Genomic DNA, 26,976 nt, shown 5'->3' with positions numbered 1-26,976 from the left:
TGTCCTTTGAAACAAAATCAATTGAAATACATTCATATTTACTATTAAGCCTGATACATTTTACATAATAAAAATAGGAGTGCTCCTTTGGAACATAAACATATTCCAGCTTAAATTGCACTAATTTCTAACCTATCTTTGCTAGTATCTTCATTTAAGTACTTTGCAAACTTTTTTCTTTGTACTAATCTCTTTCATGTCCAGCTTAATAGAAGATAGGCGAACTGTCATAATTGTTTTTACATAAACATTACCTTTTTTATACTTACCAGATTTAGAAAATTTAATTAAACATTCATGTAGCCATGGGTTATTCTTATTGATAGCAAAAGCTCGTTTAACCGACTGCAGCATCAACAGAAACTTTCCTATGTCAAAAAACATTAGCAAAGTAACAGCATCAATATTTAAGTATGTTATTTTATTCCCTTCATTTTAGCCTGACTTAAAATCCAGAAACAAAGTATTATCTTTCCTATAATCCTCCAAAGCAAAATTCAAAGTTGATTTTGGTTGTCAGTGACAACTTTTATTTTCTAAAGAAATGCTTGAAAAATCGTGAAGATTTACTTCAGGTAAACAATCTGTACGCCTATTCAAATAATTCATTTGATCATAATATTCTAATCTATTACTCAGTAAAGTTTTGAGTAGCAAAGGAAAAAGGGATTAAGAGCCTTTGTGGGAGGTTGAAATGAAGGTCTAAGAAACAAAAACAGATCTAACTCACAAACATTATACTGAATATGGTCACCGATAAAATAAAAAATTAAAATCTGAATCCAAACTATTACCTTTTCTAAAATATATTTCAAATGCTAACAGATGAGTGTCAATGTTATCAGCAACAAGGTTCTTAAGAGGTATAAGAAACTTGATAGCTTCTTCTAATGGATTTTCTATCTATTTTGAAACAGAAAGAAAAATTATTATATTTAAAAAGCAGTCACACAAGTCAAATTTCCCCCCAAATTTTATAGTAATGCATAGCTGAAGTAATCTACATAGTTCTTTTTATATAACTAAGAAGCAAAAAAAAATTTTTAACTATCAACTATAAACAAAGTATAGTCAATACTTTTCAAAATGGGAATAGCTCTATTGTTTTCATGATTAGAAAATTCAAAAAAATTTTATAAAAATTAAAAAAATACAGAAAATTGTCCTGTAGACTTAATGAAGTGGTACTACAAATACCATTATACTACCAAGCCCCTTAAACTACAGACATTCTAAAGGAGACAAATACAACTGCATGACATAATTGAAAAAAAGTCAAGTTTAAAATACTAGATTCACAGTGAATAAACTAGAAAGCTAAATATTTCCCTAAATCTGGTTCCTAAATAACTATTAATATTTTGAGAAAATTGTGGAGATAAGCTACTATTCTCTTTGCTGCTAAAACATTATCTAGCAAAGTATATAAAATGCTGCCATATTTCACTGTATTGCTGCTCTAACAAATTACCAAAAATTCACTGTATTAACACAAATTTAGGGATTTCTCTGGCGGTACCATGGTTAAGACTCTGTGCTCCCAATTCAGGGGGCACGCATTCAATCTCTGGTTATGATAAGGACAGAGTAAAGGGACAAAGTAGGTGATTAAAGTTAATCCCACGGGGGAATTTAAGTAGAAAAAATGTGGGCGACCTCTTTAAGTTAATGATTACTCAAAGAAAGCAGGTTTACTTAACCACAAAACCAAGCAGCCTTGCTTGGCAGCAAAGTCCTGCAAGAGAAGCACAGGACGTGCCCCAAAACAATAAAAAGATGGTGGCACGAGGCCCACATCCTGCCCAGTGAGCTCAGCGCATCAGTGATCCCGAGGACATGCACACACAAGAGAGAGCAATGTGTGACCCGAGCCTGACCGTGTAGGGACAAGACGTCCCCGCCCAACCTGGAGGAGCAGCAGGTGATGGAAGCACAGCGTCCGCTCGAGAAGACACACAGGTCCTCTCCCTCCTCCTCACTCGCGCTTTGATTACGGAACTGTAGCCGACCACGTTCTCGGGCGGGGCACTCCCCCACCTGCACACCTGTGAGCCTCCCGAGGGTCTAGTCTAACAGGTCACTTTGCTCTTGCTGAAGTCTCTCTGCACCGAGACATACAGGACTGTGGTACTGGAGTTCTTTGGAGACCCTCAAATGACACCGAACGGTGTCAGTTGGGCCACCAAGTTCCCTCGTGCCGCACACTGCAGCCAAAACGAAACAAAACCCCACAAATTTATCTGACACGGTTCTGCAGGTTAAAAGTCCAACGTGGGTCTCACTGCACTCCAAGAGGACTGCGTTTCCTCTTGGAGGTTTTAAGGGAGCGTGTTTCCACGCCTTTTCTTGGCCTCTTCAGGATGCCCACCTCTCCTGTCTCGGGGCCCCTCCTCTCTTTCACAGGCAGCCACAGAGGACAGGGTCCTTTCCCATCACTCAGCACTCCCTGCCTGCTGCCCTCCTCCCCCTAAGGCCCCTGTGATTAACTACACTGGGCTCACTGGGTAGTCCAGGAATCCTCTCCCTGTCCAGTTTTTTATTTTTCAAATTTTTTTTGGCTTCACCATACTTAAGGCATGTGGGATCTTAGTTTACTCGTCTTATGTAAAGGCCAGCTATATATAACCTTAAATTTCATTTGCCACCTTAATTCTCTCTGCTATGTAACGTAATATATTCACAGTTTTCAGGGATTAGAACATGAACGCATTTAGAAGGCTATTATTCTGCCTACCACAAGTACAATTCTACCTATAATCTCCATTAGCCCAAACTCACATAATACCACTTAAAAGTTACTGATGACCATCAAAATGATCTTAGCTAATACTACAAATTTGGCTTCTGATTTACAGATTCAAATAAATCATACTTATGGTCAGCAGAGAATTAAATAATACAAATCTTATCAAATAAATACAGTGTAGTCATCTCACCCTTTCTAATTTTTCAGGTAGAAGTTCTTCTTTGAGACCACTGGTTTCTTCTTCTTCATCCCATTTTTTCTTTTGATTTTTTGGTTGATGTTCCCTTTCCACATGCTTTCTCTCTTCTACTTTAGCCTTTTTCTGAGCTCTTCTCTGCTTGCTAAGCATTTTCTTCAATTCTTTGGGTGACAGGTTTTCTGTAAATATTCAAATGAATGAGAACTCTGAGTCAGTGCTCTCAATTTCCTCATATTCTTACTCAATGCATACTATTAGTATATCTGGCCTTCTCTGGTGACTCAGAAGGTGAAGAATCCGCCTGCCGTGCAGGAGACCCGGGTTCAATCCCTGGGTTGGGAAGACCCCCTGGAGAAGGCAAAGGCTACCCACTCTAGTATTCTGGCCTGGAGAATCCCATGGACTACAGTCCGTGGGGTTGCAGAGAGTCAGACGCAATTGGGCAACTGTCACTAGTGTATCTGGGGGGACGGGGAGGCACCTGTATGACAGTTTAGAGAGAGTGTATTTCTAATGACTTACTTACATCTGACACACCAAGGGCAACAGCAAATGCTGCAGCAACTGAAATCAACCAGCTCTAGCCTAGCTCTTCCTCCTACACAATACATGGGCTTAGGCAAATCCTCTCTCTCAATCTCAAGTCCCGAACTGTATAAAGTAGGGCTGAAGATTATCCTTTCGGAAAAATTCAAGAAGTGAGAAAAAGCACACAGGTATAAGTGATCAGAAATCTGCTTTCATGCCACTATTTCTCAAATATTCTTGGGTATTGACGTGTTAGTGGGTAAAACGTTGTATTTAGATATTCTCATTGGCATTACTCTTTTCAGTCAAGTAGGTATTAGAACCTGTACAAATATATTTTTTTCTCTAAAAGCTCAGTTATTTTCAATTACCACTTTAAAAAACAAAACAGCGCATAAACATCAATTACAGGACAACACCCTATCAACTTTTTCTAAGTGTTCCCCCTATTTTTTGGGGGGTATATCCATTATCTAATGTTGCCTTCACACTCATTTGATAATATACTTTTCCATCATTAAGTTAATGACATTCTGAAATTCTGTGTTCTCAAGTCTCTTTAAGCAAGTCTCTTTTTAGTTACCTGAATTTCTCTCTTGTTGTTTGCTTTCACTGGTCAAGGGATTATCATACAGTTTCAAGTATATTTCAATAGCTGATCTAGCAGCCTTGAAATAAAATCCATGTCTCCTGAGTATATCTTCTAATCTCAGAAGGTCAACGTAGGCCCGAAGGGTCATCTTTCTCATGCAATAAGTATGGAAGTCAAACTGATCGTCAGTTATCTCAGAAAAGTGCTTAAAAACAAAACCACAAAGTTATCCCTTACATTTACGTCAATAACGCCTACTTTTTGAAAAGAAAATCATAAACAGCCCATAAGATAATGTAAGCAGTCGCAATTTCACTTAGTTGCCCTCTCCAGGGTTTAACATACAAAGGACCTCAAGTTGTTCTTTGCATTCAACTTAAGCTTGTCTTCCTTACATTCCATCCCCATTCCCTATAAATCATGTTTCAAGATACCCAATTTATATGTAATAAGTGAGATGAGGGGAACTTCCTGGTAGTCCAGTGGTTAAGCCTGGAGGAAGAAATGGCAACCCACTCAAGACAGAGGAGCCTGGCGGGCTCCAGCCCATGGAGTCACTGCTGAGCACCAGCAGTGAGGACCCGGTGCTTTCAACCCAGGCTGGGGAACTAAGATCCCGCAAGCCATGTGGCACAGCCTAATAAAAGAAAGGCAGATGCCCAGGTTATTCTTTAAATCTGGAAATTAGAATATACCAATATTTTAGTTTTAATAAATACTTCTCAGTATTCCCTCAAAATCAGCAAGGTAGAGTTAAACAGAGCTCTCAATGGAGACTAAACATATACAGGTTTACACTGAATGTCTATGCATCAGATGGTTCTACTCAACCATGACCTCTTCAAGGACAAGACTGTCATATCCATCCCCACTCCCTGGCACAGAAACATTCAGTGAGCGTAATATGTGCCAACTCAAGAGAGAAGCTGCTTTTCAGGCGTGTGACTTCGTAATTTCCTACAGCCTCAATTATTTAACCTAAGTTAGGAATAAAAAAAATATATACAGCCAATCTCATAGGTTGTTAGGGGATCGAGTAATTATTTTAAAGTTCATTCTAAACAGTAAACTGCTTCACAAGCACAGGTGTTATGGCTTTCTCTCACTCATTAAACTCGTTTATCTAACTATACCCCATTTTAGCAAAAGTTTAAAATCTGGAGTCTGTGTATAAATAAGCAAAGTAACGTTTTTCTAAGGAGAGAGCTTGAAGCTTTCAACTGATTCTCAAAGGGCCCATGGCCCCCAAAGCGTTAAGAACTAATCCCTTACATGAAAGAAAAGATGACTAACTCCCCAACAAAACCATTTATACTTTTATTTTCTTCCCTACGTGCATCTCCACCTCCATCTTCTTTCTTTTTCCCTACTTCAGCTGCTCCAAAAATATATAGAAAAATGAGTGATTCATTACACAAACACAGATCAAACTCTTCTACTACTTCATCTCCCTCTGTCCTGGGGGCCTAGTAACTCATTCGATAATTTTAGTTGTCTTGGTAACTAGAAATACATCATGCACAGAATTACATTAAGAGCCTGATATTCTAAAATATTAAGATAAAAAGAATAAATGTACACAGTGTAAGGGAAAGAAACGGTGAAAAAAATGACTATTCCACATTAGTTTATATTTACTACTTCACGAACCATGCTTTAATGGTATATTTGAAAGTTTCATTCCTCCCATCAATAAGACAAATCAAATACCTTTTTTTAATGAAGGCATTACATAATTGCTCACGGTTAATATAAATCACATTATACCTAGCACTATAATATCTTAAAACTCAATACAACTGACTGAGGAAAAATGGCAGTGCCCAAAATCATGGAACACATGAGACGAAAACGTCTAAGAGGTTGCAGTGTTCTTAGGGCGAGAAACCTTGATGTGTAAAAAAAAAAAAGGCAGACGCAAGTTTCAAGAGACATTCCTAGAGCATGAGGTTTGAGTGAGGTCTCAAGGGAGCCACACAGAACCACAAGCGTGTAAGCCGCCTCTTTATCAGTAACCGCCCATAGGCCGCCTCTCTCCAGCCACCGTCTTCCAGAAACAAAGCAACCCACTTATCCTAGTGTGTCTGAGGCTTTCTCAGTTCTTGTGCTTAAAGCCCTGTGTCTCAGGAACCTGCTCAGGATGGCATATTCCTACTTAAGAACAACTAAATCATCTTAGGCTGACTTTCTTATCGTTTCGTTTTGAAATGAACATGGACAAAGAAGTTGCAAAGACGGCACAGGGATGTCCTATATCCTCTTTGCTCAGTGTCCCCACCAGGTTACATCCTGCAGTTAACTGCCAACACAAAGAGCTGAGATGGGCTTGATGTGTGTGAACAGTTCCATGTGACTTCACCACACGGAGGTCTCTCTAACTACAATGCAGGGGACACAGGCTCAGTTCCTGGGTGCGGAACTAGGATCCCACATACTGAGGGGCAACTAAGCCTGTGAGCCCGAACTACTGGGTCCACGTGCCACAATTCTGAGAAGTGTGCATGCCTCAACAAAGATCTCGTGTGCCACAACGCGGGCCTGACACAGCCATAAACAAACAAACAAGTAAAAGAAGTAATAGCCAGACCGACCAGGGCAATGAGCAACTCTTACTTCCTTTATAGAAAATCTGTCGTTATAAAGTAAGTGTCAACTTGATAAAGATGAAGGCGCAATGGAAGATAAAGTACGGGCTTTCTTGTGGCTCAGTGGAGAAGAATCCCCTTGCCAATGCAGGAGACATGGGTTCGCTCCCTGATCCAAGATCCCACATGCTGTGGAGCAACGAAGCCTGTGTGCCCCAACTACTGCCCTTGTACTCTAGGGCCCTGGAACTGCAACTACTAACGCCTGTGCGCCCTGGAGTCTCTGCTCTGCAACAAGAGAGGCCACCACAATGAGAAGCCAGGTGTTACACCTAGAGAAAAAGTCCACACAGCACTGAAGACCCGGCACAGCCATAAATAAATAAAACTAATAATTAAAAAAAGAGAAAGTTACGAACGTCCTATGGTTTTGATCTACTGGAAACCTTAGATCTTATCAAAAAGTTTTAGAAATATGCACTGCTCCTCTCAGATATAAATCTACATGCTAAAATAATGAGAAACTAATCACCTGAAAAAAAGGTGGGGGGGAAGCTCATTCTTGAAAGAAAAAATAGTTAAAAATATTATTCTGAACACAAGTTTATAGCCAATGGTCTGCAGGTGGTCATTCTGTCTTATTTTTAATAAAACTTAAGTTCTAAACATCTGATTGGGTTGGACTACATAATCACTATATGTAATCTTAAACCCTGTAAGGAAGGCAAGGAGGAGGCAGGAAAAGGACTACAGTGGACCATTCTAGAATTCTAACATTTCAAATCCAATTAGTAAGAGTGCAAAGCAGTATGTCCTAGGCTGAAACTGCCTTCAGTGAAAGAATTCTTGAAGGCAGAAGGACTCAAGCCCTTCTTGGAACTTAGTTCTCTATTCAAACCTTTTATATAGAAGGTCAACTGCAAAATTATATATATATTCTTTTTTTTTTTTGCCACACAGCATGCAGGATCTTAGTTCCCTGAACAGGGATTCAAACTGTGCCCCCACTGCACTGGCAAAGCAGAGTCTTGACCACTGGACTGGCAGGGAAGTCCCCAAAGTTTTATTTTTGAATAAGGTGCTCGTTTCTTTACTAAAATATTTAAAACCCAGGCACAAAGGTAACTCAAATAGGTATCTGTTGTATCTTTTAATTCTGTAATTACCCCTAAATCCTTACAATTTTTATCATTAAGAATTTTCTTTTAGATGACATTAATGTTATTAGAAACTCATTTCAGAGAGCTCTCTGGCGGTCTGGAGATTAAGAATCAGCCTTCCAATGCAGGGAACCTGGGTTCCACCCCTGGTAAAGGCACTAAGATCCCACAGGCCTGGGGGCAACCACACCTGCTCAAGACAGGGAGAGCAGCCAGCGTGCTGGGACGACTGAGCCTGTGCACCACAGCCGCTGAAGCCACGCTTCACAAGAGAAGCCCTCGCGCTACAACTAGCGAAGCTCCTTCGTGCTGCGACAAAGACCAGTGCAGCCAAAATGAGAGAGAAAAATTAATCATTTCAGAAGCATTCATCAGCAAACAATCGCCCTCTCTGTACTCTACACTAATGTTTTTCCTTTTAGCGTGAATTACTCACTATAAAGACTAGCTTCTAAGCGTCATGCGAATAGGATCTTTTCTTCTGTATCTGCCTCTGGCTATATTCTTAAGGACCAACAGCAAACCCTAAAGATACTTAGTAAAGTTTCCAACGATGATAATTACATAATATAACCAGAGGGTGATGATTTCTACCATCTCTGATAACCAGTGATCGTCTGTTAATTTTTTTTCCTTCAAAAATGCTTTCTACCAGTCAAAACACATTTTTTAAACTGGAAATACAGGTGACCCTTGAACAATACCATGTGGGCCCACTGATATGTGAGTTTTTTCCAACAGTAAATTCTACAGGACCACGTGATCATGGTTGGTTGCATCCATGGATACAGAAACAGGGATATGTTGGAACCACGTATACAAAGGACCAACTGTAAGTCACAGGGAGATTTTCAACTTCCCAGAGGGTTGGCATCCCACACCCACTTTGTTCCAGGGTCAACTGTAGTTATTCAAAACCACTAAAAACTCAGGAGAAAGCATAATCTAAATGAAACTTAGTAATGGAACAGCTGGTAATCATAGTCTAACAATTTCTTAATAAAAAACATTGAAAAGAATAAAGTAGTCACTAATGTTAGGAGGAATGGGACTAGAGATGGAGAAGTTCCCAATGATCCCAAGGTGCTGAAATTTGACTTCCACAGAAAGTCTGATCAACTCCTAATTATAGTCGTGCTGGAACAACTAATATGTAAGTGCCAAGCTACGACTCCTTGAGAATGTTCTGGGTAACAGAAATGCATCTTTCCTTAGTAACGAGCAGAATGCTTTTAAAGTGACGATCGTCTAGGATGTTGAAACAAGCTGGTGATCTATGGTTTGGTCACAGAAATCAGAGCCTGACTTAAACTTAGGATGCTTGGATATTGCCTGAATATTTCACATATCATCCAAAGGCTTTACAGTTTCCGAGAAGATGAGAAGGGTTTTCCCCAGCAATCAGCCATCAAGTTTAGGCTTAAAAAGCAAAGAACAAAGCAAAAGCTACACTACTTCTGAAAGGGCTCTAATAGAATCTTAGTTCCAGTTCCCGACCAAAGCCACCCCCTAAGAGGTCCAGCCTTCCTTTGGGCAACTTCACTACTTTCATGTGGGGAAGAAGGCCAAAGTGGCTGCCAGGGTGCAGACCGCAGGCTCACCTGACTGCGCCAGCTCAGGACGGGGCTGCCGAGTGACCCCTGGCTGAAGGCTGCCTCGGCCTGCCTCGGGGGTGCATTGTGGCTCTTTTCCTCCCGTGGTCCATTTGGAAGAAGAGTGCTTCGGAGATGACAAAGAACAGGAAAACAAAAATTCACACACAAGGAAAAGAAAAGTCCCCCTTCCTAAGGCACATCGCACACAAGATCCTAGCAAGTCGTAACATAAGCCTGCAAGCCAGCCCCACGTTGGGTACAGAAGTGCAGGAGGTGAGAACACACACCCTGGGAAGACAAACTGGAGAGAGGCTGACTACAGAGCAGATCCTGACACAGAGCGGAGAGAGGTGGCCCTCGGCCTGTGCATCTTTCCAGGCTGGGGATGAAAATCAAGTAACGGCCCAATTAGGAAAGAGAAATTTTGAGTACATGTTAGTAACAGTAACAGTAACTTAACTAATCCTTCTCTTCTTGCTTCAGACAAAAATATGCAGACATGTCTACCTCATTACCACCTGAGGATCCAAAGAAAGGAATCATTTATTCACAATTTCTGAATGTGTGAAAGGCTAAAGATCGATAATTTTTTCACAGTGAAGTTTTCCAAAGTCGTTAGAAGAGGTAGATGAGCCCTTGTAGAAATATACCTGCTTTTCTGGAGAAAAATGAAGCCCAAACTCTTGTTAACTTACCCTTTCTACTTCATGGCACTTTTTCAAAGCGTCCCCGTACCTTCCCAGGCGCTGGTAAGCGGAGATGCACTCTGTCTGAAACCACATGCACTGCATCTCATTTAGGTTCTCCGTGGCAGATGTCCCTTCCTGAAATGGCAGCAACCACAAATAAAGAAAGCAAACAACACAAGAGAGCCTAAAAACCCCGTTTTCTCTTTTACAACAATGTGTATGAGGATTACGGTGACAATAAGTAGCAGTGACAAATTATATAATAAACACATCAACGTGCTTCCGAAAGGCTCCTACCAACTTGAACCTGTATGCCTTATTTACCCAACTCTCTTGAGACAGTCAACAACCCACACAGAAAAGACTACAGGTAACTGAAGCTAAGTTTTAAACACCAAAGCTTTTATTTAACCTATTTAAGATAGGGATCCTATGAAGCACCTGTCTTTTGTCTATTAAGCAAAAGCCACTTAACCTTTCCCTTGCTGACCTAGGATCACTGCTATTCGCAACATTGTTTTCAAATCTCTTCATAGTAGTTTCCAGCCCGCTTTTCAGTTTTGCAAGTCTCCTTCCTCCACATCAAGCCATCAGTTGTCACTTCCTTTCAGAACTATGTCTATGAGGATTATGATGACAATAAGGGGCAGTAGTGAATTAAATGAAAGAATATTCGCTAATTCGGGCTCAGTGTGTATCGCGGGAGAATGCAAAGCACAGAGTGCCTGGTCTCAGTGCAGGGACGTGGAGCTCTGTCACAATGTAGGACAGTTATTTAAAATGCATTCTACGGGACCCCAAGAATGACAGCAAAGATATGGGTATATTTACCTAAGTTCAGTCTTCCATTTCTTTTTCACACCCACTGTTTAGCAGTTTAATTTTCAGAATTCTCATTGAAAAAGTATAAAAACCAGTTATCTCTGGGTAAACAAAATTATGGTGGCATTTTATGTCTTCTTCATGGCTACAGGTATTCCATCGTTTGATAACTACATATGTTTATAAGAAATCGACTGTATTTTTCATTTCAAAACTTTACCAACTAGAACTATTCAACCTGCCTCAGCAACTCTACAAATATTATAAACTGAAAAATCTGCAAGAAGGAAATAGGAGCACTTCACTTACGTATTACAGAGCAGATGTGAATTGGTATGGAAGTCGTTAGCAGCCCTCCTCCCCCAGCTCACCGCTGCCCACCACCATCAGGGACACGCCTGGCCAGGGAAGCAATGCAGTAACTAACTACATGGCACAGCAAGTTGTCAAGAGTGGACGGCTGGAGGCGATTATGACGAGCAAGCTGAGCCCCAGACTTTGGGAACTACTTTCCTCAAACAGCTGAACTTGCCCCTTCTTTCTCATTCTCCTGGGTCTTTTCAGACATGTCCTAGTTGGCTGTGGTTTGCTGCGTGGGTGTTTTGTTGTTGTTTTTTAAACTACTGAACTTATTTAACTTAAATACTCTCATTTCTAATTGTACTTCTATTGTACTTTACTTCTCTACAGGGCTTCCCAGATGGCTCAGTGGTAAAGAATCTGCCTGAAAATGCAGGAGACAAAGGAGACGGATTTCGATCCCTGGGTCAGGAAGATCCCCGGAGAAGAAAATGACAACCCACTCCAGCATTCTTGCCTGGAAAATCCCAAGGACAGAGGAGCCCAGCAGGCTATAGTGCACAGGGCTGCACAGAGGCGGATGTGACTGAAGCGACTTAGCACGCACACACCAGAAGCACATGCACGCTCATCAACCACAGTAAACAATCACACTTAGGATAGGAGCTAAATAAGATAAAAAAAAATGACGACAAATATGAATTCCAAGGAACTATACCAGCAAACTTCACGCATCACCAGAGAATTCAAGTTTAATTTTACTAACTCAGACAACGACACGCTATTTCTTACCCTTGTGAACTTGGAGCACATTTCCTCTGCTTCCTTTATCATATTTGCCCGAAGCATATACTTTGCACATTTGGAATTGATGAATCTATCAGCCGTATCCAAAGACTGAGCTTCATCCATCCACTTGACAGCTTCTCTGAGATTACCCATATGCTTTAAGAGATGAAAGTATTAAAGACGTCACTGTTATGATTAAGAGAATATGGGTACGATACAACAGAAAAAGTTCTTAAAGACAAATTAGAAATGTTACATTTATGTCAAATCTATGTAGAATTTTTTTAGATACATTAAAATTCATATTTACTAAGAGCTGAATGAAACGATTAACACTGACTATATGACTATGCAACATAAAACTCCTTAGGATTATTAGTGTATGGGGAATAAATAATCAGGGTCCCCTAAGTTATCTCCACAGAGAAAACTCCACGGGTCCTTAAAATGGCCAAATTCTTCAACTATTCAAAAAACATGACCAAGATTTTACCTTGTAAATTTTTGCTTTCATATAGAATAATTCTATTAGAGTTGGAGTGCTAGCAATTGCAGCATTAATATAATCCAAAGCCAAAGAATACTGCCCAAGCTTATCAAAGTGCTGTGCCAGGAAGTACCGAACCCAGAGTAGTGTCGTTGGGGGTTCCTTCTCCCCGTTCTCTGCAATCAAACAAACACACAATTATTATAAGGAATGAGGCAAAATGAAGCAACTCGCTTTCTTTCCCCCAATGCATAATGAAATCAATAACTATTAGAATAAAAATCCAGTAAAAATGACCAATTTCAACAGAAATTCAATTTCAACCTCAAGCCACAAAGTTCAGGGAGCAACAGCTGAGCAGAGCAACGATGCTGCTTTCACAAGCTTCTACCTACACCTCATGCCAAGCAAACAGTCTGGGAGAGGAGGCAGGTCAACCTAACTACGAATTCTCAGGCAGAGAGCATTAAGGCAGCAGGTCCAGGAAAAGCCAAGGAAAACAGCCTGGAGAAAACACATCCCTAACCACCACGTAAAATTTCCACAGAGGCAAGAACTGCCAGGGCTTACGTGGATCGTCCAGGCCTTGACACAGACCAGGGAAACCCCAATTTGAAGGGTATCAGGAGGGTACACTCTTAACAAGATTGTCACAAACAACCATCTGACCTCTATCTGGGTCCCCATTCTGTGCCCCGAAACTACAGAAGAATAAACAAGAAACACCTAGCTCTCAAAATGGGTATCAGAAGGGAAGACACACAGGTATAAAATGAGGTAGGAAGAGCAGAAAGGAGAATTTACTCATGTTACCTTAGAAGACAAGAAGGTCTCCTAGACTAGCTGACCAAATGAAACGACAAAGCAAACACACAAATTAACATAAATCAAGACACAAATAATAAATATAAGCAAAGAGCCAAGCATTATCTTGCTCCTCTCATATACACTGTATTTAAGGGGGGTTAAATATCTGAGGAGGAAAAGTTCTTTACAAGAACTCCAGCTAATATTAATAAATGCAGAAGGAATGATGATCGGAATGAAATAAGGGATCAAGGCAATTTTTGCAGTGGCTGCAAAAATCACCAGGTAAGTGACCAATAAGAATCATGCATGGCCAGATTAGGCTGACAAACATCTAAATTCTGATGAATCTGTGTTTCACAAGAAGACAACCAGAATGTCTTCGGCCTTCAGATGTGCTGTAACAGGAAGTTCAAAGTGTCACCTGTGAAGTACTCGAATCAAGCCTATAAACCTAGGGGACTTCCCCAGAGGAACAGTGCTCAGGACTCTGTGCTTCCACTGCAGCGGCAAGGGTTCAGTCCCTGGTCGGGGAACTAAGATCTTTTATGTTGTACAGCACAACATGCAAGAAAGGAAAAAAAAAAGCCTATATATCTAACTTGAAGTTTGTAAGAAATATGGATGACAGCAAGATGTATTAAACGCTACCATGAGAAAATAGTCGGCAAAATTCAAAGCATGGTGCGTTCCATGAGACAAATGACCTTTCAACAAACAGCCTTTAAAAAGAGGGGAGAAAGGAAGGACAGGATAGTACCACCCAAGATTAAAAGAGTATCAGAAACCTAACAAACAAATGTAAACTGTGGACCTAAGCTGGATCCAGATTCAAAGAAACCAATTATACATTTTTTAAAATAATCAGCAAAATCTGCGTGTGGACCAGGTGTTAAGATGTGTGGTCTGAGAGTTCATTCTGTGGAAGACCACTAGGGCTTCCCCATGGCTCAGCAGTAAAGAATCCACCTGCAATGCAGGAGACACGGGTTCCACCCCTGGGTCAGAAGATCCCCTGGAGGAGGGCATGGCAACCCACTCCAGTATTCCTGCCTGCAGAATCCCATGGACAGAGAAGCCTGGCGGGCTACAGGCCATGGGCTCGCAATGAGTCGGACACAACTGAGCACACGAACACAAAAGTAGAAAGAACACAAAACTAGGCATTCAGGAAAAATACATCTAAAAATTAACTACTGGATCTTGGTCAAGCTACTCAACCACTGGACTCTGTTTACTCATATTAAAATGAGGTTAACTCCCACTTCACAAGATTACGGAAGTTTTTAATTACTTTAGGTTGCAAGTGCTCTTCTCATTTCATTCACTAATTAAAAAACTAGTGAACAGCTATCATGTAGCACATAATGAACGTAATTTTACTGTAAGTGATTAAAAATGGACTGAAATGAATAATCAAATTTCAACTCAATCTACTTTAAACTTACCATAAGGGCTAAAAAAGTCACACGTTTTAAGAGAGGTTTCATAATTAGTAACAAGCTCCTGGATTATGGAAACCTGTTAAAGAAACATAGTTTTAAAAAAATCTTTTATTAAAATATTTTATTTATTATGGATTAAATTAGATTTGGAAACAACATACAGTTTATTTCAGAACAATAAATTAACTATAAATTGAGATGCCTGCTTTCCCCACTCCCACCCTCCATGTTGGAAGGAAAATGAGAAAAACACAGAAAATGTACTGCTCTCTTTATTAATAGTAAAATAGAATCTCATTAATTTCTCATCTCAATAATTCATTTCAAATTATGAAACTAATGGACAAATTATCACTAGTTACCACACACTCCCTTTTGGCCAATGAACACACCTGTGTAATTTATTAACAGTTTATCGCTTTTTGGTTCCCACTGTCACAGGGTAAAGCTGTAAACCATTATATTCTCAGATCTTCTAAAATGCCAATACAAAAACAGTCAAGTGAAATAATCTAAACTACACAGTGAGTTGATGGAAGAAGTTAAGTAAACTCGTAATTAAATGTCTAAACTCTGTTTCCAGTGATCATTTTAATGAGTTGTCATTCCAATGCTATGCTTAGGTAGGACTAAAACATCATGAGCTACGCTGCAGACGTGCTATGCCCAGAGAGCACACAGCAAGAGTGACATGAATTAGAGTGGCAGGAGAAAGCAGCTCCTGTGTACAGGCTGTGATGCTACCTGTTCAGAATGCATCAGAAAACACAGCCATCTTACTTATGAACTTCAGAAAAACAAAGGTCAAAAAGTGAAGAAAACCAATTAAAATTTATAACAGTATGTGATCAATCTAGTATTATTTTAATATCCCACTGACAGCAGTCAAAAAACAAAGATCAAATTAAAACACTTTTCAGGCCTATATATCTTTCTGGTAAGAATACTGCACTATATGGTGTAATTCTCTCAGACAGAAGGGCAATAAGGAATACGTGGGACAACATTTAACAGTGGGGGAAATACGTAACATAAACCAAAAAAAAGGAAGAATTTACACTCATTACTGAAAATATGACCAAATGGATGAGGGTAGTAGAATATGAATACAGTCTTAAAAAAAAAGTAACAATAATGCTGTATTATTTAATAAGATATTTAAAACAAAGATCATTTTAAAAGAATGTTTATTAAAATCTGAACAGACCTATATCTAGTAAGGAGATTAAACAAGAAATCAAAACCTACTGACAAAGAACAGCCCCAGACCCTATGGCTTCAATGGTAAAATCTACTGAACAGTTTAAAAACTAACATCAAACTTTCCCAAAAAACTGAAATGAAGGGAACACTTCCAAAATCATTCCACGAGGCCAGCATTACTCTCATACCAAAATCAGAAAAAAACACCACAAGAAAGCTACTGACCAATACTCATGATGAATAAATACAGATGCAAATCCTCAACAAAATACTAGCATATAGGCCTCAGCAGCATGCTAAAAGGATCACACATCATGACCAGGAGGAATTTATTCCTGGAATGCAAGGACGGTTTACCTTAAAACTGATCAATGTAATATGCCATATCAACAAAATGAAGGAAAATGCCCCACGTAATTATCTTACTTGCTGCACAGAAAGTATGTGATGAATTTCACCACTCTCTCATTATAAAAACACTTACCGAACCATGAATAGAAGGAAATTATCTCAATATAATCGATGACAAATATGAAAAACCCACAATGAACATCAGACTCAGTGGGGAGAGACTGAATTTATTTCCACTACTAAGATTAAGAACAAGGCAAGGATGCCTGCTTTCATCACATCTACTCAACACAGTTCTGCAAGTCCTACTGCTGGAAGGCAAGAAAGAGAAATGAAAGGCATCCAAATTGTAGACAAAGAAGAAGTAAAATTTTCTCTGCAGATGTTTCACAAAAAACCAGCAAGACACAGAAAGTCAATACACAAAAATCAGCTGCACTTTTACACATAAATAATCTGAAAAGGAAATTACTAAATCAACTTCATTCACAATAGCATCAAAAAGAATAAAATGCTTAGAAATAAACTTAACCAAGGAAGTGAAAGGCTTGTACAATGAAAACTATAAAACACTGCTGAAAAAAATTCAAGATGACATAAATAAATGGAAACACATCCCATATTCATGAACTGGAAATTTTAATATTATTAAAATATCAATACTACCCAAAGAGACCTATAAACTCAAAGCTATCTCCATCAAAATCCCAGTGTTTTTTTTCCAGAAATAGACAAGTCTGTTCTAAAATTAACATTTGGACTCTCAAAGAATCCAAATAGCCAAAACAATCTTTAAAAAGAACAAAACCAAGAAGACTCACTTCTGATTTCAAAACATACTACAAAGTTACAGTAACTAAAAAAAAAAAAAAAAAATACAGTGTGGTATTAGCATAAAGATGGACATAGGGACTAATGGCATAGAATCTAGAGTCCGGAAACAACGCTCACATTGGTGATCTTTTACAAGAGTGTCAAGACCAATCAATGGAGAAATAAAAGTCTTTTCAACAAATGGATTGGGAAAACTAGATGTGCACATGCAAAAGAATGAAGGTGACCTTAACCTAATTCCATATACAAAAATTAACCCAAGGACCAAAGACCTAAAACAATGAAACTCTTAGAGGAAAACATGGGACAAAAGCTCCAGAGTATCAGGCCTGACAATGATTTCTTGGATATACCACCAAAGGCATAAGAAAAAATTGACAAACTGGACTTCATGAAAAGTGAAAAATGTGTACAACCAGATGCCATCCACAGAATGGCCACCCCCAGAGTTGGAGAAAATATTTGCAAATCATGTATCTAACAAGAGGTTAGTATCCAAAATACAAAGAGAACTAAAATTCAGCAAAAACCCCATTCAATGTTTGATAAAATACTTAACAAACATTTGTCCAAAGATATACAAACAGCCAGTAAGCACATGAAAAGATCTGCAACATTACCAGTCATTAAGGAAATACAAGTCAAAACTACGAAGAGATACCACTTCACACCAGGAGGATGGCTATCTAAAAACAAACAAAAAACAGAAAACAACAACTGTAGACAAGGATGTTAAAAAAAAAAAAAAAAAGGAAACTCTGTGCACTACTGGTGGAAAATGGTACAGCTGCTGTGGAAAGCGGTATGGCAGTGCCTCAAAAAATTAAAAATAAGACTACCAAATAAAAAATTAAAAATAGGACTACTTCTGCTATGGACTTCCCTGGTGGCTCAGATGGTAAAGCGTCTGTCTACAATGCGGGAGACCCGGGTTCAATCCCTGGGTTGGGAAGATCCCCTGGAGAAGGAAATGGCAACCCACTCCAGTACTATTACCTGGAAAATCCCATGGACAGAGGAGCCTGGTAGGCTACAGTCCATGGGGTCGCAAAGAGTCAGACACGACTGAGTGACTTCACTCACTCTGCTATAGATCCAGAAGAACTGAAAGCAGATCTCCAAGAAATATTTGTACACCCATGTACACAGCATTGCTCATAACTGTCAAAACATGGAAGCAACCCAAATGTGGGAGAGACATACGACAGGTATTATTCAGCCATGGAAAGAATTCTGCAGTGTGTTACAACATGGATGAACCTTGAGGACATTATGCAGAAAGAAATAATCTAGTCACAAAGAGACAAATACCATCTGATTCCACTTATATGAGTTACTTAGAGTAGTCAAAATCACAAAGCTGTAAAGTTTAATAGTTGTTGCTAGGGGCTAGAGGAAGTGAAAAATAGAGTTACTGTTTAATAGGTACAGTTTTATTAATAGTACCACAAGATAAAAAGAGTTATGGGGATGGATGGTGGTCATGGTTACAAAAAAAGGTGAATGTATTTAATACCATTAAATCATACACTTAAAAATGGTCAACATGGTAAACCTTATGTTAAGTGTATTTTGCCACCTAACAACAACAGTGGTTCTAAAAGCGCAATCCTCTGACCATTAATATCATAAATGTTAACATTAGCATGACCTGGTAATCTGTAGGCATGCAAATTTCTGAGCAAACCCCACATTTATAGAATCAGAAACTGAGTCCAGCAACATTTTCAGCAAACCCTCTATAAATAATTCTAATATACCCTAGGGTTTGAGAACTGATTTTTTAAAAATGCTGTAATATGACTATTACTATAAAGCAAAATAAAGTAATACAGATTTTTCAGCCACCAAGACTAATTTCATTCAGAGTATATGTAACTTAAAAAAAACCTTCAGGTTCAACTTACGGAAATTCAGCACTCAACTTATGGAAGCAAAAAGTTTTTCATGAACTTACACTACCACCTACTGGCAGTTACTAAAACTGCAGCTAGAGTAGATTTTTAAGGGTGTACCTTTTTGCATCTCTAGGGTGGAATACATTTTAAAAATTAGTTTTAATAATTTTAAAAAGTACAACAAAATACTGAAGTTACACAGAATATTACACTCTTAATAAAGGAGTGCAAATACTACTGAATAAAATAGAATCCCTAGCTTCAGAACTGAAAAACAAGACTTAATTGAGGGAATAAATCAAGGTAATGGAAAGCTCATATAAAATGCTCTAAATTAAAAACTACAAAGATCACTGTCTTTCCTGGTTTACCTGGCATATATATTGAATCTAAAAAAATGTGTATTATAGTCACTCACTAAGTAATTAAAAATTTAATTTTCCAAATTTATCTATGAAAGTCTAAGGAGTTTTACTGAGGTATAAAGGATCCATTTAACTTCAAGTTTACTTACCATTTACACTGCAATTATACTGTAAAATTACATATTCAATTATATAACTGTATACCATATAACTATAGTCTCTTGTACAATATAACTGTATATTCAACTTCTTTCTTCTAAAACTTAATAAGTAATGGCTAGCCCTGAAAATAGTATTTCCACTGGAATTTAAAATCAAGAAGTCCAATTTACTCACATTAGGTATCTAATATCACAATAAAACTTCAAGCCTTAAAATAGTTTAAAATCATACAAAATTTCTATGAACTGAAAATATTTCAAAGTTCAACCACCTTCTCCTGATTTAAATACTTTCTTCTAACAGTTATCCAGAATTGAAAGAGCTTTGCTTTTGCTAACCAAATCTAACATGGGCAAATGTGACAATTGTAGATAATTTCCTTAAATTATTGATTGCCCTTAACCAGCTTTTATTATATATGAGTTAAAAGAATTCTTTATTAACCTTAAAGCAAAGTCCTATAAAACATATATGACACACAATTTTTCACAATATAAATACAGATCGAGTTAAAAATGTTACTGTAAAACATGAAAGCCACTGAAACTGTCTTTTCAAATTTTTTTAATCCAAATGAGAAAACCAAGCACAACAGTTTATCAACAAGGACCAAAACTGGATTAATTTCTAACAAATATACAATTAACATAAGGGACAATTTTGGTCCCCAAGCAGCTAGCTAAACTGTCCAAGAACTATGACACTAAAATGAAACTAACTTCTTGCAGAGACAACCTGTGAGGGGATGAGGATGGTGAGAGAGCTGAAATCTTCTCTGAACCAAGAACTTGACAAACTTTATCATTTAATTAAAACACACAGCAACTCTTTCAGTATTAACTGCTCCAAGTTTATAATCCAGAAACAGATTCAGGTAGCTGCTCACGCAAATATGTGATAGAGTCAGGATTCCAAACCAAGCTGGATTCCATAAGCAATGCTCTTTTCCCTATACCAATATTTCCCAAAGGATGACCATGCAGCTAATTCACCAACTGAAACTTTCAAAGCAGATTTTAATATTAGATATTTATTTTATGAGTACAAAAACTGTATTAACCCAAATCTGGCTTTTATGAAAGACAAAAAAATAATCAAATTTGGGGAAAAATAATTAACACTGTAGTTGTTACATAGATTCGGCAAAAATTGTGAAAAGGATTAATAAATAAGTTGACATGACACTATACTAAGACACTTTCCTAGGTAGGAAAAGTATTTGCTTTTATTTTCCTCTCCCAAAATTTAACTGTTTTTAAGCAAGAAATGAATTCATGAATTCATTACAATTAACGGTTGATCAGCATATTTGAAAAATACTAACTCTTGACACTGTTACCACTGCAAATAATGCCTTTTGGAATTTTTAACGACAGAATTTTTTTTTCCTTTAGTGAGAAATCCAGGATTCTAAGAAATATTCTTTTTTTTTTTTTTTTCCTTTTTTCAGAGAGACTGTATTTGCAACCATAAATGCAAAAGGGGGAAAGGGCTATTTTAGTGTTGTGAGCTGGCTGTTGCCACAGAAAGAACCAGTGACCATAAGATCTGCAGAGTTAGACAAAAGGGCTTTTATAAGTGGAGTGGACAGAGCTAGGAAGAGCCTGGTGTGGGGAAGCAGGATAAGAGGACAGCAAATAGGACAGTGTTTTATTCTGACACCAGCCTCTTCTCCAGTAGAGACCCAGGAATAGGGGCTGTCTGTTGTCTCAGGCTGAGAGCAGGCTCAAGCTCAGGGACCTCCTCCTGGCCATGAGCCTTTACAGAGTCACCCCCTATGCCACAGCAACTCCCCTCTTTCTGTTTTTCTTCTCTTCTTCCTCCTCAGTCTGCAGAATCTAAGAAATATTCTTAATGTAGTTCTTCTATTATTTGGAGCATCTAAGAAAGAATCCCTTATATTGCCCTTAAATACAAATCAAACTGTTGCTTTCCTTGGTAATTACTCCCATAGATAGTTTTCTGAAATACCTAGTTTTCCAGAAGTATATAGGAAATGAAGCATTTTTTAGAATCATTCTGCTTGACCATTAACTGTGTTGTCATTTTTATAATGGTGACAGAACTAATTATTTTTACAATGCTGCTCAGCATCATTTTCCCCCCTAACTTACCTTCACAATTAAAGTTAGCTAGTAAATAGACACAAAATTTAATTTTACACCCACCTGAGTTAATTCAAAAGGAACAAAGATACCTTAGAGACAATATATTCCACGATGAACATCTAATTTACCCCCACCTCCAGCAACAAATTATAGGTGTTTCCCAGTAACCAGAGCCAAACAATTCAGTACTTTCCATAGACATATGTCAACAATGTTCATGACGATTCTCTTTCTTCACTGAACAGGCCAAGTGTTCTGTAACTCTGGGCCTACTGTCAAAGGTTTCTAAAGGTCACAAATGCCTCAACAGGTCCTTCAACTGAATGAGGATCTTCACATATTTTCACAGTTATGGGCAGATTTAACACAAGAAAGAAAGGCTGTCTTGGAAGCAGCCTACCTTCCCTTCCTGTGTATGGACAGCCATACATTTTCTGTTGAGACAGCTACGCTTCACCAGTCTGTCTCACCAAGCACTCAGACTCCATGTTCACTCGTGTTCAGCGCAACTATGCATCAATGTCCAGCTTCAATGGAATCAAATGTACGTGTAACAACCCACGCAAACTGTGATGATTCACTGCATTCACTCAAGAGTCCGACACACTGAACAGCTGCAGAAGGAAACTGCCAAATACTTTCCACTATAGGTGAAAATGGAAGTCCAGAATTAATTTCCACCTCTTACCAGGGTCATTTTGGTTTCTTTTAAAACCCCCCCAAATATTTTTAAAGTATATGCTGTAACCCTGAATTTATCCTTCAACTAGAAATAAGTAAATTTTTTAAAAAAGCAATTGCAAAAAGATGAGCAAATTAAACATAAAACCAGCAGAAGTAAGGATATAATAAAGATAAGATTTGAATACTAGTGAAATAGAAAACAGAGGTGGGGGGGGGGTCAGTGAATCGAAAACCTGGCCTTCAGAAAAGACTGCCAAAACTGGCCAGCCTTTAGATACACTGACCAAGAAAACAAGACTCAAGTTATTAAAACTAGAAATCAAAGAAAAGACACTACTTATTACTGACTTCACAGAAGTAAAATTATTATAAAGAAATATGATGAATAATTATATGCCAATATTGGATCATTTAAATGGACAAACTTGCTAGAAAAACTAATCTCAGAAGCCAAATAAGAAAAAATAGAAATGAATCAATAATAAACAAACAGTTGAAACAAGTAATCAAAAACAACCCACACAGAAAAGTGCAGCCCCAGACAGCTTCACTGGTAAATTTTACCAAATATTTAACACCAATACCAATCTTCACAAATTTCTCAAAGAAAGAAAAAAGGAGAGAAAATTTCCCAACTTACTATAAAGTCATTATTACCCTGATATATCAAAGCCAGACAAAGACATTACAAGAAAACTACACAGTATTTGTCAGAAATTCTGACACAAAAACCCTCTATAAAACTCTAGCAAATTGAACCTGAAGTGAAGTCGCTCAGTCGTTTCCAACTCTTTGTAACCCCATGGACTGTAGTCCCCCAGACTCCTCTGTCCATGGGATTTTCCAGGCAAGAATACTAGAGTGGGTTGCCATTTCCTTCTCCAGGGATCTTCCTGAGCCAGGAATCGAACTCGGGTCTCCTACATTGCAGGCAGACTCTTTACCATCTGAGCCACCAGGGAATCCCAAATGCAGGAAGACCCCGGTTTGATTCCTGGGTCTGAACAATCCGCTGGAGAAGGGATAGGTTACCCACTCCAGTATTCCTGGGCTCCCCTTGTGGCTCAGCTGGTAAAGAATCCGCCTGCAATGCGGGAGACCAAAGTTCGATACCTGGGTTGGGAAGATCCCCTGGAGAAGGGAAAGGCTACCCACTCCAGTATTCCAGCCTGGAGAATTCCATAGATTCCATAGAGTCACAGAGAGTTGGACACGACTGAGCAACTTTCACTTTCAAATTGAACCTAGCAACACATAAAAAGAATTACATATCATGACCAAGTGGGTTTTATCCCACTAATGCAAAGTTGTTTAACACCTGAAAATCAATTACTGTATGACATAATTATCAATAGAATAAAAAATAAACACATGATCATCTCAATAAACAGAGAAAAAGAATTTGATAAAATTCAACACCCTTTCAAAAATGTTCAACAAACCCAAAGTAGGAAGGAACTTCCTCAACATCATAAACAGCATATACAAACATATCCATAGTTTAAACAATATTTAATGGAGAAAAACTAGACACATTCCCATTGAGACCAAGAACAAGACAAAATCGTCAATTCTTATCATTTCTATTCAACATATATTGGGGGTTCTAGACAGGACAAGTAGTCCAAAAAATAAATAAAAGGGATACTAATTGTAAACGAAGAAATAAAACTTTCTATTTGCACATGACAGGAATTCATTATACCAACTGTAACAACTAGTAAACAGATTTATCAAGGCTGCAGAATATAACAATATAAAAAAATCTACTTACTAGCAAGGAAAAAAAAAAAACCTGAAAAATTAAATTAAGATAATAATCTCAATCCAAAGAACACAAGAACACTAATCCAAAGAGACAGATGCACCTCTCTGTTCACTGCAGGATTATTTACAATAACCAAAACATGTAAACACCTTAGATGTCCATCAACGGATAAATGGATAAAGATGTGGTGTAATACATGGACTATTACTCTCCTCAGCCAGAAAAAAGAATGACATCGTACCATCTGCCACAACATGGATGGACCTCAACAGTGTTATGCTAAGTGAAGTAAGCCAGAGAGAGATGAATGTCACATGATTTCACTGACACACAGACTCTTAAAAAAAAAAAAGAACAAAATAAAGCAAAAACTGACAGATACAGATAACAGACTAGTGAAGGAAAGGGAGTTGGGAGTGAGTGTGAAATGGGTGAAGGGGCTCAGCTGTATGGTGACGCATGGTAACTAGGCTTGTAGTGGTGAACAAATGACAGTGTACACAGATGTCAAATTATAACTGGCTCTACGTAAGTTTCAACATGTGCACCTGAAACTTATAAAGAGAAAATAATTCTATCTAGCATAGCATAAAAAAGTAAAATACTTGGGAATGAATTTAATGAAAGATGTATAAGAGGAATACTGAAAACTACAAGAGACTGTTCAAAGTAAGTAAGGACGCTCTAAATAAATGGAAAGACTACCAATGTTCATAGACTGAAACACTGGTGTCAAGATGAAAATGGGAATTCCCATAATGGAAATTCCCAAAGTGATCTACAGATTCAAAGCAATCCCTATAAAATCCCAGCTGGCCTCTTTGTAGAAGTTGAAAAACTGATCCTAAAATTCAACTGAAAATAAATCCTTAATGGCCAAAAGAAGATTTAAAAAAAAGAACAAACAAGGAATATTCACACTTCCTAATTTAAAAAACTACCTGAAAGCTATAGTAAACAAGACAGCGTGATGCAGCCTAAAGGTGGACATACAAGAGAGCCCAGAAACAAGCCCTCACATTCATGGTCTATCTATTTTCAGCAAGGCTATCTAGCCTTTCAAGGGAAAAAAAAAAAAAAAGTAAATGGTGGTAGGAAATTGGAGAGACAAAGCAAAAGAATGAGGCTGGACTCCCAGCTCACATCAGATACAAAAATGAACACAGAATGAATCAGACTTTAACATAAGAACCAAAGGTACAAACTCAGGAGTAAACATGTGTAGAGCTTCACGATCCCAAATTTGGACATGGTTTCTTAATATACAACACAAAAGCACAGGCAACACAAGGGAAAAAAGAGAAAACGGGGTTTATCAAGACACTTTCAAGAAAGGAAAAAGACAATCCACAGAAGAGTAGAAAATATTTTCAAATGTTTATATTTATTATTTCAAATATCATAAGTCAGATAAGAAACCTGTTTCTAGGATATATTTAAAAACTTAAAATAATAAAAAAATAACCCAATTAAAAACTGGGCAAAGAACCTGAATTGACATTTCTCCAAGGAAGATATACAAATGGCCAACAAGCACTTGAAAAAATACTTAAAATCATCAGTCATCAGGGAAATGCAAACCAAAATCACAAGGAGATACCACTCCACACCCACTAGGATGTAGGTTACAACCAAATGTCATACAATAACAAGTGGATTGTTGGTGAGCATGTGTAGAAATCAGAATCCTAATAAACTGCTTGTGAGAATGTAAAATGGTAGCGGCATATTGGCAAAGAGCCTGACAGTTTTTAAAAAGTTTAAATATGGAGTTAGCATTTGATCTAGCAATTCCACTCCTGGAGTATATACACCCAAGAGAAATGAAAATGTGTACATGCAAAAAACTTTACACAAATGTTCACAGCAATATAGGTACTAACCAAAAGATACAAACAACCAAAATGTCCATCAACTGATACATAAAATGCTCTACAGCCATACAATGGGACATTATTTACACATAAGAGAAGTGCTCGTGTTACCACATGGATGAACATATTTATGCCAAGTAATAAGGCATCAGAGAGAGAAAAAACCACCTATGGTTTGATTCTGTTTGTACGAAATATTCAGAATAGGCAAATCCATGAACAGAAAGTAAACTAGTGGTTGCCTGATTGGGAGAGTGGGAGTGGGCAGATGTGAATGGGAGGTTTCTAAAATTATCATGTTGATGGTTAGAAAACTCTGAATATACTAAAAATCAGTGAGTCTGTAAGCTTCAAACACGTCAATTTTACGGTATGAGAACTGTATCTCAATAAAGCTATTAACAGGGGGGTAAGCTACTGACATCCGAGAGGCAGAGGCCAAGGACACTGTTGCTGCAGCTGCTAAGTCGCTTCAGTCGTGTCCGACTCTGTGCGACCCCATAGACGGCAGCCCAACAGGCTCCGCCGTCCCTGGGATTCTCCAGGCAAGAACACGAGTGGGTTGCCATTTCCTTCTCCAACGCAGGAAAGTGAAAAGTGAAAGTGAAGTCGCACAGTCGTGTCCGACTCTTAGCAACCTCATGGGCTGCAGCCTCCCAGGTTCCTCCGTCCATGGGATTTGCCAGGCAACAGTACTGGAGTGGGGTGCCATTGCCTTCTCAAGGACACTGCTAAATACCCTATAACACACAGGACAGCCCCTAATAACAAAGGGTTATCTAGCCCAGTTGCTGATAATGCAGTTCTTTCTCATAAGGGGCTGAACTGCAGAAGCATCAAGCAGCACACCGCCACCACAGTGACAACCAAGTCTCCAGACACCGCAAAACGCCCCCTGGTGGCCTAATTCCCTCTCCGTCCCACCTTGTGAAGTGGTGCTCGAGACGAAGAGGACTTTCCAAATTGTTTTTAAAACAGATGAAAT

The 26,976-nt window shown here is 38.4% G+C and overlaps 1 protein-coding gene across 1 annotated transcript in view; it reads right to left on the bottom strand.

Moving 5' to 3' along the window:
* The window catches only part of NAA16 (N-alpha-acetyltransferase 16, NatA auxiliary subunit), a 62,000-nt gene that overhangs the window by 3,519 nt on the left and 31,505 nt on the right, over positions 1-26,976 (bottom strand). The window contains exons 10-17 of the mRNA XM_068984347.1: positions 14,748-14,820; positions 12,499-12,668; positions 12,009-12,161; positions 10,101-10,229; positions 4,057-4,270; positions 2,937-3,124; positions 795-903; positions 270-368 (exon numbers count right to left, since the gene is read on the bottom strand). Coding sequence (XP_068840448.1) covers positions 270-368; positions 795-903; positions 2,937-3,124; positions 4,057-4,270; positions 10,101-10,229; positions 12,009-12,161; positions 12,499-12,668; positions 14,748-14,820 — 1,135 coding nt within the window. The remainder of the gene's footprint in view (positions 1-269; positions 369-794; positions 904-2,936; positions 3,125-4,056; positions 4,271-10,100; positions 10,230-12,008; positions 12,162-12,498; positions 12,669-14,747; positions 14,821-26,976) is intronic.

This window comes from Capricornis sumatraensis, chromosome 12, assembly GCF_032405125.1.
Source record: "Capricornis sumatraensis isolate serow.1 chromosome 12, serow.2, whole genome shotgun sequence".
NCBI classification, from domain to species: domain Eukaryota; kingdom Metazoa; phylum Chordata; class Mammalia; order Artiodactyla; family Bovidae; genus Capricornis; species Capricornis sumatraensis.
Note: the sequence above shows the minus strand (reverse complement) of the source record. Positions and strands in the feature narration are given on the sequence as shown.